The 16702-nt window shown below is 43.4% G+C and overlaps 2 protein-coding genes across 4 annotated transcripts in view; one reads left to right on the top strand and one right to left on the bottom strand.

Moving 5' to 3' along the window:
• ENTPD5 (ectonucleoside triphosphate diphosphohydrolase 5 (inactive)) overlaps positions 1 to 13332 on the bottom strand; it is a 43964-nt gene extending 30632 nt beyond the window's left edge. Inside the window, 2 exon segments of the mRNA XM_066277734.1 lie at positions 11098 to 11176; positions 13257 to 13332. Coding sequence (XP_066133831.1) covers positions 11098 to 11106 — 9 coding nt within the window. The 5' untranslated portion in view covers positions 11107 to 11176; positions 13257 to 13332.
• A 165-nt stretch (positions 13333 to 13497) lies between these two features.
• The window catches only part of BBOF1 (basal body orientation factor 1), a 55611-nt gene continuing 52406 nt past the window's right edge, over positions 13498 to 16702 (top strand). For all 3 annotated transcript variants that reach the window (XM_066277731.1, XM_066277732.1, XM_066277730.1), the window contains exon 1: positions 13498 to 13644. In XM_066277731.1, the coding sequence (XP_066133828.1) occupies positions 13595 to 13644 (50 nt within the window). In that variant the 5' untranslated portion in view covers positions 13498 to 13594. The remainder of the gene's footprint in view (positions 13645 to 16702) is intronic.

Here is a 16702-nt window from a genome sequence, read left to right as displayed (position 1 = left end):
CAACTGTCTAATTCTACAAATGTTTGCTGATGTCTAAGTACTAGGTGCCAGAGAATTAAAGGTGAATAAATAAACCTTTTTATTCAAGATACTCAGTTTGGCAGAGGTGACAGATGTACACATGAATAACCACACCTTTTTAAGTTCATCAGAAAAATGCTAAAGGAGCCCAAAGCACAGGACTTACTCTACCCAGAGCATTAGGAAAGACAAGAGATAGCATTTGAACTGATCATGAAAAATGAACAGCTGTGCCTATGTAAATAAGAGACATGTGGACAAAAACCAGACAGACTACAAAAAGATGAAAACAGTAGGGAAATTATGGATAGTTTGATTTTATTTTTAAATTTCCTCAAGGATTTCTGTTGCCTGACTAGTGGTAGTGTAGTAGATTGAGCGTCAACCTGGGATGGGACACTGAGGTCCTAGGTTTAAAACCTTGAGGTCATTGGCTTGAGCAAGAGGTCACTGGCTTGGCTTGAGCCCTGCACCACCACCTACCCCTGGTCAAGTCATATATGAGAATCAATCAGTGAACAACTAAGGTGCTGCAACAAAGAATTAATACTTCTCATGTCTCCTTTCCTATCTCTCTCTTGCAAAAGAAAAAAAAGAATTTCTGTCATACGGATTTGAAAAACAAAGCAAAAAATAAATAAATAAACTGGTGGTTTTCAACCTTTTTACACTTGGGGACCAGTGAAAATAGAATGAGATTTTGGAGACCGCTAAGGCAAAAATCACCCTGCACATTGGCAAATTTGACTAAGATCACTGGGTCTATCATCTTCATACAACATCAAGGTGGTTAACTCTTTTGCAGACTGGCATGAAATTTCTGGTGGACTGGTCCATAGACCAGTGTTTAGTAAAACACTAAAGTACACTATAGTGGAGGAGAGTATAGAAAAGGAGATTGGCATTAATGCAGAGGAAAGACTGTGGCCAAAGGAACACAATCTGAAGTAATAACAGCAGCTAATATTGAGACCTTAATACTTGCCAAGGCACTATGTTAAGTATTCTACACGAATTACCTCAATCTCACAATACCACTCTGCAAGGCAGGCTCTATTATTATCCCCAGTCAATAAATGAGAAAATGGAGGCTTAAGAAACTAATTTAAGACTACACAGTAAGTGAAAACAACCAGAAATCAAACCCATATTGTCTAATTCCAGAGCCAACAGTTTTAACCACTAGGCTACCCAGGAAGCATCAACCAGTGGGGCTCTAGTAAAAGATGGATGTAAAAGTGGGGAGGAGAGTATAGAGCAGAAAATGATCAGAGATGAGCTGGAAAGTTAGACTAGCACCAGAGTGTGACAGTCTTACAGTAGTTTGATCTTTCTATACACAACAAAGAGCTTTTGATGTTCCTGCTGGTTCTACCTTCTTATTTCCAGGACCTGGCCATTTCCGACCACTTCCATAGCTCCTACCCTGGCCCGAGCCACCACCATCTCTCATGCGATTTACTCTAACACTGTCCTAACAGATCTCTGCTTTTACCCTCACTCCTCTAGAGTTTTTTTTTTTTTTTTAGAATTTTTTTTTAATTTTTTTTTCTTTATTCATTTTTAGAGAGGAGAGAGAGAGGGAGAGGGAGAGAGACAGAGAGAGAGAAGGGGGGAGGAGCTGGAAGCATCAACTCCCATATGTGCCTTGACCAGGCAAGCCCAGGGTTTCGAACCGGCGACCTCAGCATTTCCAGGTCGACGCTTTATCCACTGCGCCACCACAGGTCAGGCTAGAGTCTATTTTTAACAAGTAACTAAGTCATCCTTTTAAAATATGTTAGAGCATGTCTCTCTCTGCAAAATCAAGCAATGGCTTCCTATCTCCCTCAGAGTAGCAAGGCCTCAACAACAGCCTCCACGGATCCACCTGCTCTGTCTCCCTCACCATTACCTCTCGGATCTCATCTACTAAATTTTCACCTTACTCTCCCCATACTGACCTCTCTGCTTATAAGTCACACATGCTTGTGTCAGGGCCTTTGTCTGGAACAATCTTGTCCATACATCTACTTGATAAATTCCTGCAACTCCTTGAAATTGTGCAAATGCCACTTTTTTATTGAGGCCTGTCTTTAATGCTATAACCTCCCTCATACGCCACCTCCTTTGCCTGCATTCTCAGTCCCCTCTACTCTGATTTACTGTTTCTTCTTTCCCTGCCACTCACCACATTCTAACATTCTAGACAGCTCATTTATTGTTTATTGTTTGCATTCCTCTGCTAGAATATAAGCTCCTCAAGGGCAGAAATATTTTGTTTACTGATACAGCCCAGGCACCTAGAAGAGTGTCCAAGAAGGTACTCAATCAAAAGTAACATAAAACGGGGGAAACAAAGAAATAAAAAGGGAGAAACAATACTTTCATAAATAGCTCAATTTTTAAGAGAACGTAACTGATTAATGCAGCGATTTTCAACCTTTTTCATCTCATGGCACACATAAATTAGTTAAATCTATGGCACACCAAAATATGTCTTTAGCCAATCTGACAAAAAAATAGGTATAATTTTGATTCATTAACACTACAAAGCTACTGTTCTATTGGCTGTTTTCATTTTTAAAAAATCTTTATTTATTTATTTATTTTTAAAATTCATTTGAGAGAAAGAGAGAGAGAGAGAAGGGAGGGAGGAGCTTTCTGCTCCCATACATGCCTTGACCAGGGAAGCCCGGGGCTTTGAACCAGCAACCTCAGCATTCCAGGTTGACGCTTTTACCCTCGATGCCACCGAAGGTCAGGCTGTTTTCATTTTTTAATTTGACAGTCTAAGGGAAAAGAGGGCAGTGCCCTGACTAAATAGTCAGGTACTGCATGTTTTAAAAATTCTTGCGGCACACCAGTTGAAAATCGCTAGATTAATGAACACTTAATCCAGTCATATTGTTTTAGGAGAAATTATAATTTTATTTTTCTGAATCTATTAGTTCTGTAATTAAATTGAATTTCTTCAACTAAACACTTTCAAACAATTAAACTTGCAATAAACTAACTTTTAAAACAAATCTAAAGGATACTAAACATTGTTTACATTGTCCAAATTATTTTCTATTTATTAAAATAAAAGGCCCTGGCCGGTTGGCTCAGTGGTAGAGCGTCGGCCTGGCGTGCAGAAGTCCCGGGTTCGATTCCCGGCCAGGGCACACAGGAGAAGCGCCCATCTGCTTCTCCACCCCTCCCCCTCCCCCTCTCCTTCCTCTCTGTCTCTCTCTTCCCCTCCCGCAGCCGAGGCTCCATTGGAGCAAAGATGGCCCGGGCGCTGGGGATGGCTCCTTGGCCTCTGCCCCAGGCCCTAGAGTGGCTCTGGTTGCAACTGAGCGAAGCCCCGGAGGGGCAGAGCATCGCCCCCTGGTGGGCAGAGCGTCGCCCCCTGGTGGGTGTGCGGGGTGGATCCCGGTCGGGCGCATGCGGGAGTCTGTCTTCAGAAAAATACAAAAAAAAACAAAAAACAAAAAAAACAATAAATATTTTAAGATATTGTACATTAGTTATCTATTACTACACAACAAACAACCCAAAAGTTAGTTCTTAAAACAATATATATTTATTATCTCACAATTTCTGTAGTTCAGAAATTTGGGAGTGGCTTAATTGGACAATTGTGGCTCAGGATCTCATGATAGTAGTCAAGATGTAGACAATCATCTGAAGGATTCACTGAGGCTGAGGACCCACCTCCAAGATGACTCACTCAATGGTTGGCAAGCTGTTGGCTGGATGCTGAATGGAAGCCTCAGCTGTTTCACATGCAGACTCTCCACAGAGCCTTGAATATCTTCACAAAATGCTGGCTGGCTTCCTCCAGAGTGGGCAATCCAAGAGAGAGCAAGGCAGAAGGAGTGATGTTTTTTAAGACTTGGCCTTGTTTATACACTATCATTCCCCCCATTTTCCATTGGTCATACATAGACCAACTCTGATGAAATATGTAAGGGGAATACACAAGGGCATGAATATTAGTGAGTATCACTGGGGGGCAACTTGGAGTCTGTGCTACTGTTAATTATATAGAGTATTTGCATAATGTTCTGGGTTTGGCTTTTTTTGCAGTTTATATATATTTCTATTCAGAGCTTACATACTTCTTGTTGGAGGAAGTATATGTTATTGCAAAGATACTGACTCTTAAAAGTTAAAAAAATATAGACTTTTAACTTCTCTGAAAATATCATGTCCCACCACTTAAATATTTCCATTTTTTGTTACAGTCCAAAAATTTTATTTAATGACAAGAATTAAAATCAGAAAAGCTACATACAACTCACACAATGTCCTCTTTGTTGCTATGGGTGAAAATGAATTTAAATACTTCAAATAAAAGATATATTTAGGAAAAAGAAATAAGTGAGTCATTATATTTAAGATGATATATACCAATTAATAACTGAATAATAAATCTAACAGTGGAATTAAATATTAATCAAGGAAGATACAGAGTGAAAACATTATATTAACAGAGTAGTAACTTCCTTCATGCTACATACAGAAAAAAGTTTCTAATCATATAACAGTAGCATTAATATCAATACTTAGGGCCCTGGCCGGTTGGCTCAGTGGTAGAGCGTCGGCCTGGCGTGTGGAAGTCCCGGGTTCGATTCCTGGCCAGGGCACATAGGAGAAGCGCCCATCTGCTTCTCCACCCCTCCCCCTCTCCTTCCTCTCTGTCTCTCTCTTCCACTCCCGCAGCCGAGGCTCCATTGGAGCAAAAGATGGCCCGGGCGCTGGGGATGGCTCCTTGGCCTCTGCCCCAGGTGCTAGAGTGGCCCTGGTCGTGACAGAGTGACACCCCAGATGGGCAGAGCATCGCCCCCTGTTGGGCGTGCCGGGTGGATCCCGGTCGGGCGCATGCGGGAGTCTGTCTGACTGCCTCCCCGTTTCCAGCTTCAGAAAAATACAAAAAAATATATATATATATCAATACTTAGGTACTGAGAAGATAATCTGGTAGAAAGAGACAAGACTGACAACTGGCACAGATTTTTAAAACAACACTGAAAAATTTTATAACAAACATTTTTCAAATATCAACTAAATAAAAGAGGTTTATTAAAAATCAAGTTTTATTGCCTGACCTGTGGTGGCACAGTGGATAAAGCGTCGACCTGGAAACACTGAGGTCGCTGGTTCGAAACCCTGAGCTGACCTGGTCAAGGCACATATGGGAGTTGATGCTTCCTGCTCCTCCCCCTCCTTCTCTCTCTCTCTCTCTCTCTCTCTCTCTCTCTCTCTCCTCTCTAAAATGAATGAATAAAATAAAATAATAAAAGAGCATTCATAAAAAAAAAAATCAAGTTTTATTAGCTTCACCAGTGGTGGTGCAGTGGATAGAGCGTTGACCTGAGATGCTGAGGTCCCAGGTTTGAAACCCCGAGGTCTCTGGCTTGAACACAGGCACATGCAGCTTGAGTGCTGGCTCCCCATCTTGAGCATGGGATCACTGACAGGATCCCATGGTTGCTGACTTGAGCCCAAGGTTACTATTGGCTTAACCAAGGGGTCAATGGCTCAGCTGGAGCCCCCCATCAAGGCACATAAGAAAAGCAATCAGTGAACAACTAGGGTGACACAACTACGAGTTAATGCTTCTCACCTCCTCTCACCCTCAATCAACTTTTATTAGACCACTTCCAAGGAGCTGTACTGAGACCTGTGAGCACGGAAACTACAAGAGGAGAGCCTGAACAGGAAGAATTTCCCAATATGAGTTGTCTCACACTGATGGAAAGAGAAGGATTCTTACCCCAAGAGCTCAGCTGAAATCTGATTCAGATGGCTGGTTGATATTTTTTAAGGTCTCTCCAACCCTAAGATCAAATATTCTAACTCTTAATTGATGCAGATAGTTACCAACAAATATAAAATTGTTACCTATAAACAGATCATTATTTCTCTATCACATTTTAAGCAAAAGATCATTATACAAGTGTCAAAAAGGCCCATTCTATATAACGAAACCATTTGGGTATTATATCAAAATGAGATCAGGTAATGTACAATGTCATTCTTCATTGTTGCAGGCCTGATTTAGCTTTAATAATCACTTTATGGGGAAAGCTGTTGCTTTTGCTGCCTCTTGTTCTTCAGAAGTCACAAGACCATTCATTAAAAGTGAAAATCCTTTAGATTAAGAAAATACTATCAATGAGGAGGAGGTTAAAAGTGTCCCAATAAGCCCTGGTCAGGTGGTTCAGTTGGTTGGAGTGTTGTCCTGAGATGCCAAGGTTGCAAGTTTGATCCCTGGTCAGGGCACATACTAGAATTAACCAATGAATGCATGAACCTAGATTACAGTCTTTATCACTTCAGACTTGGACTGCTATAGCCTCTTAACTGGTTCTAGTCACCAATGTCTCTATTCTCAAATCTATACACTACTATCTTCCTAAAATGTTTTCATCATTTTCCCACTAGATTGTAACCCACATCACAGCAGGGAATCGTTCATCTTTAAACACTGTATAACCTGGCATATATATTTACTTAATCAATGTGTGTTGAATGAATTAATGAATACATAAATCATATCACTCTCCTTCTCAAAACATACATCAATTACCTACTGTCTACAAAAAAAGTTACAAACTCAAATATCTAAATACCTATGGGGGCCAGGCAGGAAATGTGAGAGAAGGTGTATGTGTTGTACAACAACAGGAAGTGGTTGGGACTGAGGCAAACTCAAGAGGGTATGTCCCATCTAAAGGGCCAGATGCTCGCTATTTCTACAAATTACTGCCATGATGAAATACAGGCATAGTATTGCCAAATCTTCTTATTTTTCAACATAAGCTGAAATCACAGATTTCTATATACAATCTGATTTTAAAATAGTGACAATTCCAATTAGTTGTTGAAAACAAATAACTCCATTTAGGTAAAAAAACAAACCTAAGAAAACCACTGTGCAGCCCAAACAAAATACACCTATGGGCCAAATCCAGCCCTCAGGTTATAAGCTGGTAACCCTGCTCTGCAGCATAAAAGGTGAACTCCTGGACTAACATTCTAAGACCTTCACTATGTATTCTGAGGCTCCTTTAACAAATTTCTTGCCCACTATTTCCCATGTAAGAATGCTCTGCTCTTCGTACAGTGGTTCTCAAACTTTAGAAGCACTTGACAGGCTTATTCAAACAGAGATTGCTGGGCATCACTGCCAGTATTTACAGTTCAGTAAATCTTGAGTGGGACCTGAGAATGTGCATTTCTAACAAGTTTCCAAGTGATGCTGGTGTTACTGGTTCGCAGGCCACTGGGAACCATTGCTCTAACGAAATCATTCCTAGTCTCAAGCACCCACTGAATTTTGCTCACATTGATCTACCTTCCCAGAAAGGCTTCCCTCTTCCTACACAAGGAAACTCACCTACCTCTGTAAACTCTGACTATGAGTCTTTCATGACTGCAGCACTTAGGGTCCACACCATTTTCCCTTTATCACTGCATAGCATTTTTAATTTTATTTAAAATTTTTTTAAATTTATTAATTTTAGAGAGAAAAGGGGAGAGAGAAAAAGAGAGAGAAGAGAGAAACAGAAACAGAGACAGAGAGAGAAAGAGAGAGAGAGAAATGCATTGATTGGTTGATTCTTGTATGTGCACTGACCAGGGATTGAACCTACAACCCTGATGTATCAGGATGATGCTCTAACCAACTGAGCTACCCCTCCAGGGCTGCATAGTATTTTTTATTGTTAACTGTTTGTATATAAGTGTTAATGAGGTTGTATATTCTTTTTTTCTTTTTCTTTTTTTTTCCTGAAGCTGGAAACGGGGAGAGATGGTCAGACTCCCGCATGCGCCCGACCGGGATCCACCTGGCTCGCCCACCAGGGGCCACGCTCTGCCCACCAGGGAGCGATGGTCGCTCTGCCACGACCAGAGCCATTCTAGCGCCTGGGGCAGAGGCCAAGGAGCCATCCCCAGCGCCCAGGCCATCTTTGCTCCAATGGAGCCTTGGCTGCCAGGGGAAGAGAGAGACAGAGAGGAAGGAGGGGGGGATGGAGAAGCAAATGGGTGCTTCTCCTATGTGCCCTGGCCGGGAATCGAACCCGGGTCCCCCGCATGCCAGGCCGACGCTCTACCGCTGAGCCAACCGGCCAGGGCCAGAGGTTGTATATTCTTAGAGATCAACCTATGGGTCAGCCCCTAACTACAAGCCACTTAAATGAAGGAGTCTTGTCTTGTCCCCCACTGTAAGAAAGTCTGGTATACAGTTGGTATACAGTAAGTACACTAAACATTTCTTAAATGAACATTTGACTGATCCATGAAATGAAAGTATAGATAAGTGGGCCTGAATTTTGGGTATATATTTTTTCTTAAAAATGGCAATGCAATGGCCATTGCAATGGCTTGTGCAATGGCTTAGTCAGGATGGACAACTAATGAAAATTGGATATTTTGCAAATAAATTGTCAATAGGTAACAATTATCTGTAGCAACACATTTTGTATATAAATAAAATCTTTAAAAAACTAATTAAAGACCCTGGCTGGTTGGCTCCAAGGCATCCTCACGTGTGGATATCTCAGGTTTGATTACTCGTCAGGGCAAACAGGAAAAGCGACCATCTGCTTCTCCTCCCCTCCAACTTCCCCTCCTGCAGCCGTGGCTCAATTGATTTGAGCGCACTGGCCTGGGCACTGAGGGTGGCTCCATGGAGCACCTACCTCTGGCACTAAAAATAGCTCAGTTGTGAGCATCAGCCCCTGATGGGCAAAGCATTTGCCCCAGATGGGGGTTTCCAGGTGGATCCCGGTCAGGGCACATTCAAAAGTCTGTCTCTCTACCTCCCTTCCTCTCACTTAAAATAATAATAATATTAACTTAAAAATTGTTAAGAGTAAATGCTTGATCTTCCTTCAGGATTTCTTTTTTCTTAATTTTAAAATTTTTTTTCTTTGTTTTTTTCAGAGAGAGGGATAGACAGGGACAGACAGACAGGAACGGAGAGATGAGAAGCATCAATTATTAGTTTCTCATTGCGCATTGTGATACCTTAGTTGTTCATTGATTGCTTTCTTTTTTTTGTTTGTTTTTTGCATTTTTTCTGAAGCTGGAAACAGGGAGAGACAGTCAGACAGACTGCCGCATGCGCCCAACCGGGATCCACCCGGCACGCCCACCATGGGGCGAGGCTCTGCCCATCCTGGGTGTTGCCATGTTGCGACCAGAGCCACTCTAGCGCCTGAGGCATAGGCCACAGAGCCATCCCCAGCGCCCGGGCCATCTCTGCTCCAATGGAGCCTCGGCTGCGGGAGGGGAATAGAGAGACAGAGAGGAAAGCGCGGCGGAGGGGTGGAGAAGCAAATGGGCGCTTCTCCTGTGTGCCCTGGCCGGGAATCGAACCCGGGTCCTCCGCACGCTAGGCCGACGCTCTACCGCTGAGCCAACCGGCCAGGGCCTGATTGCTTTCTTATATGTGCCTTGACCACAGGCCTTCAGCAGACCAAGTAAACCCTTGCTCGAGCCAGCGAACTTGGGTCCAAGCTGGTGAGCTTTTGCTCAAACCAGATAAGCCCGCTCTCAAGCTGGCGACTTCAGGGTCTCGAACCTGGGTCCTCTGCATCCCAGTCCGACACTCTATCCACTGCTCCACCGCCTGGTCAGGCCCTTCAGGATTTCTTACCCCTAAAGAATGTAAACTGGGCCCTGGCTGGTTGGCTCAGTGGTAGAGCGTCGGCCTGGCGTGCAGGAGTACTGGGTTCGATTCCCGGCCAGGGCACACAGGAGAAGTGCCCATCTGCTTCTCCATTCCTCCCCCTCTCCTTCCTCTCTGTCTCTCTTCCCCTCCCGCAGCCGGGGCTCCATTGGAGCGAGGATGGCCTGGGCGTTGAGGATGGCTCTGTGGCCTCTGCCTCAGGCGCTGGAATGGCTCTGGTTGTAACAGAGCAACCCCCCAGATCGGCAGAGCATCACCCCCGGTGGGCATGCTGGGTGGATCCCGGTTGGGCGCATGCGGGAGTCTGTCTGACTGCCTCCCTGTTTCCAGCTTTGGAAAAATACAAAAAAAAAAAAAAAAAGAAAAAAAGTAAACTGGCCCTGGCCAGTTGGCTCAGTGGTAGAGCGTCAGCCTGGCGTGCGGAAGTCCCGGGTTCGATTCCCGGCCAGGGCACACAGGAGAGGCGCCCATCTGCTTCTCCACCCCTCCCCTTCTCCTTCTTCTCTGTCTCTCTCTTCTCCTCCCGCAGCCGAAGCTCCATTGGAGCAAAAGATGGCCCAGGCGCGGGAGATGGCTCCTTGGCCTCTGCCCCAGGCGCTAGAGTGGCTCTGGTCAGGACAGAGCGACACCCCAGATGGGCAGAGCATCGCCTCCTGGTGGGCGTGCCGGGTGGATCCTGGTAGGGCACAGGTGGAGTCTGTCTGACTGCCTCCCCGTTTCCAGCTTCAGAAAAGTACAAAAAAAAAAGAAAAAAAAAAAAGAATGTAAACTGGTTATATCACAAGATAATACCTACTTAACTAAAGTCTATATTTGTACTATATGTGATTTAAAAAGTAGAATGAAAGTAATTAACTCCCCATGATATTCAGAAATACTGATCAGTCCCTTCAGATATAGTTATATAATAAATACATTTATCCAGAATTCCAAAGGCTGTATGAAAACAAAATCAAAGCTATTCGCCTATGATGTGTTGTAGAACTGTGCACCTGAAACCTGTATAATTTTGTTAAACAGTGTTACCCCAATAAATTCAAGGAAAAAAGAAAAAGCTGCTAGTTATAGAGTACCACCTGCTATCAAGTGATTTTAAGTATAGTTTTAGGAGTAGAAATTTGGTATCCAAACTAATATGGAATAAAGTCACAGTAGACTTTACAGAGTAAACCCAATTTTGGAACTACTATAAAAAAATTAGAAATAGTATATACTTTTATAAATAGTCCTAAATTCTCATTTGGCTTCTGGAATAACTCCATACTTGATAGTATTATAATCAATGGAATAAGGGAAAAGTTAACATCATTTGGCAAAGGCAGTGAATCCAATTCAGAAAAACAAAACAAACAAAAGACACTTACAGTTTTAAGTTAGAGATGTTACCTTACATCCAGATACTTACATACCATAACCATAATGATCTTGTCTGCATGAGGATTCAGCCAAGACACTCCACATTTCTATGCTGGTCAGGAACTATTCAAACTGGGCAAAAAAGAATTACAAAGCCAAGTCAACAAAACATTAAGTAGCTTATCCCAAGTTTTAAAATCATAAGCATTCGCCTGACCAGGCAGTGGCACAGTGGATAGAGCATCGGACTGGGATGCAGAGGACCCAGGTTCGAGACCCCGAGGCCCTCAGCTTGAGGGCAGGCACATCTGGTTTGAGCAAAAGCTCACCAGCTTCAACCCAGGGTCGCTGGCTCAAGCAAGGGGTTACTCGGTCTGCTGAAGACCCGCAGTCAAGGCACATATGAGAAAGCAATCAATGAACAACTAAGGTGTTGCAAAGCACAACGAAAAACTAATAATTGATGCTTCTCATCACTCTGTTCCTGTCTGTCTGTTCCTGTCTATCCCTCTCTCTGACTCTCTCCCTGAATCTGTAAAAAAAAAAAAATCATTAGCATTCAAAACAATGAAACAAAGCAAATTTATTCAGCAAAATAATCCTGAAACTTAATAGTAAAACTTTCTACCAGAAATTATGGAAGGAAATGCTACCAGATGAATTGCTAAACTGCAACTTCCTACTCTTCTAGTTGTACCATCAGATATATCTTACTAACAGATGACTAATAACATCAGTTCTTTGACAGAGGATGTGGAGATTCACAAGACTAGATTCTAGCACCATCTCTCCTACACTATGAATTTGAACATTCCTCAGCCATATTCACGTCTCAACAGTTCTAATTACAAAATCAACTTATAGTCAATTAAAATATGATATATAATAAAATAACTATAAGTACATACTATAAAGTACTATGTTCTGTATTAAGAAATAATCTTGTTACAAATGGACATGTAAACACATGTATAAACCACACAAGTCTTGGCTTGAATTTCACATTATACAGTTACCAATTTTTAGAATGTATTCCAAGTATAGCCTGTGATAACCTACACTCTTTTCTGCAAGTTATCAATAGGGTGCACTTTCAGAACCTTAGACATACAAAATTAATTGTAACTTTATAGATTCCAGATCAGAGAAAACCCCTTTAATGTATGGTGAATCCACCATGGACCCACTGGAGTGTGACATTCAAAAGGGGAAAATGCATCAGAAATAGAGTAAGCCAAGATCGTGCTAGCAGATGGTACGTCTAAAAAGATTTTCAGTGCTCATTAACAAATCAGTACGTTCCTTCTAACCACAGAACTCAGAAACAGAAACTACGTAAGTGGGGGGGGGGGGGGAAAGCGGGGTGGGTGAGAGGCCTCTGGAAGGAGTGTAGATAATTAAGACCTCCCTAGAAAAATGGAGAGGGAAGTTACACAATGAAGTTTTTAAAGAAACTGTAAACTCAGTTTTGAAATGGAAGATGTTGCACAGCTGAGTTTCAATTACACGTTTCCTAACTATAGTATCTTGGCACCCAGAATTCCCTATCTTCCTCAATGACTCACTCACTCTCATTGAATGAAGGTGCAGTCATAGAGCTCCTCCTCTGAAAAAGGAGAACGATCCTTCCAGTACTCCTTTCCATAGGTGTGCTCAAGGGGAAAAAGAAAAAGGCAAGAGCTTGCGACTTCATGCAGCTTAACTGAAAAGGGGGCTGCGGCCGCAGGAGGTATTACCGGCAAATGGGAATCTGGACCGGTTCTGGGCAGCTCCGGACACACGGGACAGAATGGGGCCGAGGACGGGACCCCAGGCTCCCCTCGAGCCCCCGCAGCCTCTCCCACCCCAGGCAGCAGTACTTGTTACCCCGCCGGCCCCCGGACGCCCGCGCGCTGCCCCGCGAGGCTGCCAGTCTCACCCCAGCCACTGCTCTCCTACCAGTCCTCAACCGCCTCCTCACAAAACGTGCGGCCCGCGAAGCCCACCACACGCGCCATCAGTTACAGAATGAGCAAGAGTTAGAAGCCCAGAGGGAGCAGGGCAGGGTCGGGAGAGGATGAGGCGGAGCAGGAGCGACAGCCAGGCGGCCGCGGCCACGCAGGCTGGGGCGTGAGGAAAGGGGAGGATGCGCTGGAGACGCGGAACGCTGCAAAAGTGGCGGGGCCGGAGGACGGATAGGGTAGCAAGACTCCAGACGCGAGGCTTCCCCGACCTCGCGCCGCCGCCCGGATCAGCCGCTCCGGCCTCCCCGCCCGGCCTCAGCGCTGGCTCCAACACCTCCGCGGCTCGCACACTCACCGCGCGCACCGCCGCGGCGCGGCCGCTCGCCGCCACCTGAACGACATCCGCCCCGCCCTCCCCGGCCGGCCCATGGACTGGACCCCGCGAGGTGGCGTAAGGGTTACGTCACGGCGCATGCGCTCTCGGGTCGCTAGCAACGGCCTGAGCGGAAAGTTACCAGTTGGTCGTGCTGGTTTCCTTAGAGACAAAACCCGGCCAAGGAGGCTGTGGCGAAACCACCAAGACAGCGGGGCCCTTGGAGAAGACAAGATGCTGTCGATGAGAAAGGCCAAAAGGAAGGGCAAGAACAAAGACAAGAAGTAAGGAAAAGCCACTCTGGGGTCCTTTTCACCAGGGCCTGCTCTCCTGGGTTCGGGTCTGGGACTGCAAGACGCGGGGGTTGGCTGACTGGCACACTCCCTTCGGCCCTCCTGGACCCTCTTGGACCTTCCTCTCACTCTCCCGGATTCTGAGGACAGTTTTCATTGTTCAGAAATTCCCCAAACGTATGCCAAACTTTACTGCTTCAACTTGGACAATAGGGTGAGATTTGGGATCCTGATGTAATTTAGACACGGCCTCTGCCCATGTGTAATACATTAACGATGGAGGCAGGCAAGTTTCCAAAGAACAGAAGTAACACAATCCCCAGTGAAGTAGGTGCCAGTGGGGGAACAAAGAACTGAGAATAAGAAGGAAGAGTTCTGACACTAGAAGTGAAGGTCAGGATAACATTTATTGGGATATTGGTGGCCCTCTAGACCAGCGCTGTCCATGTGTAGCTAAATTAAAATTAGATAAAATTAAAAATTCAGATCCTCAATTGTATTAGCCACACACACTTCATACGCTCAATAGGCATATGTGGCTAATTGTGACTATGATGGATAGCCCAGATATAGAACATTTCCATCATTACAGAAAGTCGTGTCTGACCTGTGGTGGCACAGTTGATAAAAAGCCTCGACCTGGAATGCTGAGGTCGCTGGTTTGAAACCCCTTGGCTTGCACTGTCAAGGCATATATGAGAATATAAGAAGCAACTATGAGTTGATGCTTCCTGCTGCTCCACCCTGACTTTCTCTAAAATCAATAAATAAAATCTAAAAAGAAAGAAAGAAAGTTGTATTGGACAGCGTGCTCTATAATAGTGGTTCTTAACCGAAGGTGATTTTGCATCCCAGGGAACATTTGGCAATATCTGGAGACGTTTTTAGTTGTCATATCTGGGGATATGTATTAGAGACCAGGGATGCTGTTTAACATCCTGCAATGCACAGGACAACCCCCTCATTCTCCACCTCAAAGAATCGTTTAGCTCAGAATGTCAGCAGTGCCATTTAGAAATCCTGCTCAAGACTATAACCTTCTGCAGAATAGGCACTAAGCATTACTTACCATATATCCAGCACCTAGCAAAGAGCCTGGCACATAGAGGCTTAATATTTGTACAATAAATAAATTAAGGTGTCTGTGTCTGCTTGAACTTTAGATGTTTATTCCACAACTGTGCTCTGGGCAGAGTCTTTCTTGATCTTTGTCTGAGAGACCTCTGCTATGTGGTTGAGATGATCTTGAACATCTAAAGCAGGGGTAGTCAACCTTTTTATACCTACCGCCCACTTTTGTATCTCTGTTAGTAGTAAAATTTTCTAACTGCCCACGGGTTCCACAGTAATGGTGATTTATAAAGTAGGGAAGTAACTTTACTTTATAAAATTTATAAAGCAGAGGTACAGCAAGTTAAAGCCTATAATAGTTACTTACCAAGTACTTTATGTCAGATTTTCACTAAGTTTGTCAGAATAAATCTTTATAAAACAACTTACTATAGTTAAATCTATCTTTTTATTTATACTTTGGTTGCTCCGCTACTGACCACCATGAAAGATGGAACACCCACTAGTGGGCGGTAGGGACCAGGTTGACTACCACTGATCTAAAGGATCTCTGGATCATTGAATCAGTTCCTTGGGCCTTTTAGAGATTCTTTTGGGTTCAAAGGAAAGCATGAAGAATTAGACCAAATTGGATCATTTTGATTTCCCCAAACAGATCAGAACTAACTCTAGGGCTTGGAATTGCTGCTAGATTGCCACTAATCTGTAGTTCCTAGACACTTTGGAATCATATGTGGTGTCCTACAATACTACACATGGCACTGACCACAGGGGAATCCCCAAACTTGTAAAGTTTATGAACTAATTTGTATAAGAGAGTAATTAATACCCAGTATACACAGTTTAGGAAACATGGAACATCAAAGGAGAAAACAAAAATCACCTATGATCCCATCATCCAAAGGTAACCACCACTATCATTTTGGGATAGTCTTTTTATCTTTATAAAATAATAGCCCAATGTACATGCTTATTGTAGCTTTCCCCCACGTATTAATATAATTCTTCTACAGTGTGATTTAAAAAAACAAACAAACACTACATAACTGCATAGTGAGCCTAGTACTTTTGAAAAGTGCCAAGGGCTTATCACATTCCTGGAACTCACTAGCATATGTTTTCTATTTTTGACCATGCAACTACAGTACACATATCAACAATGAAGAACAGACCTCTCAGTCCTTGGATTTTCCATGATTCATAGTTTGAGAGACCCTGCTTTGTTTCTACAGTCAGCATTAGTGACCCTCCTATGAGAAGTCCTAATTTCTTTCATCAACTTTGAGCAGTTTAGACTTGATACCTTCAAGGAGCAAGTGGATGACTGTAGCAGGGCAGTCTGCCACTGCTGCCTAAATCATGCTGGAAAGGTCAACAGCTCTAACACGCTGGGGGATGGGGATGGGGCTGGCCATCATTTGTAGGGAACAAAAGGTACGAGTGAGACTAAAAAGGGCTCATGAACCAAGAGTTGGTAGGAATGGAGGGTTGACAGTATAGAAATATTCACACATACTCATGTGAAAATAGTTAGAATTCAAATACAGGTGAAGTCTTCTTAGTTATTATCTAAATATATAGCCTGTGCCTACCATATACTGTATAAGGGATAGTGTTTTGTTAAAGCTTGTACATCTTTATTTTGAAAAAAATCTCCCATTTTATCACTTTAATTTTTGAAGCTTTATTATTTATTATTTATATCACTTTATTATTATTTCTAAATTTCCTCTCTGCCTCTGTATGAATGATTATGGTTTGTTTCTCAGCCATCCTTGAAGCCTGGTGCATTGTGGCACCACCAGCAGTTAAAGTAGTTAACACACTTGCCCTAGCGACTTGATCTTTTGTCCAAGGGCTAGCCAGAAACAAAATTAAACATAACAACCTAAAAAACAACAACTAGAGTTGGCATGGGTGGAAGATTACAGCAATATGCACTTAAAGTTATATTTATACAAGTGTATCGTCATGGTGA

Source organism: Saccopteryx bilineata, chromosome 4 (assembly GCF_036850765.1).
Source record: "Saccopteryx bilineata isolate mSacBil1 chromosome 4, mSacBil1_pri_phased_curated, whole genome shotgun sequence".
Lineage (NCBI taxonomy): Eukaryota > Metazoa > Chordata > Mammalia > Chiroptera > Emballonuridae > Saccopteryx > Saccopteryx bilineata.
This window is presented reverse-complemented; position numbering and strand designations above follow the sequence as displayed.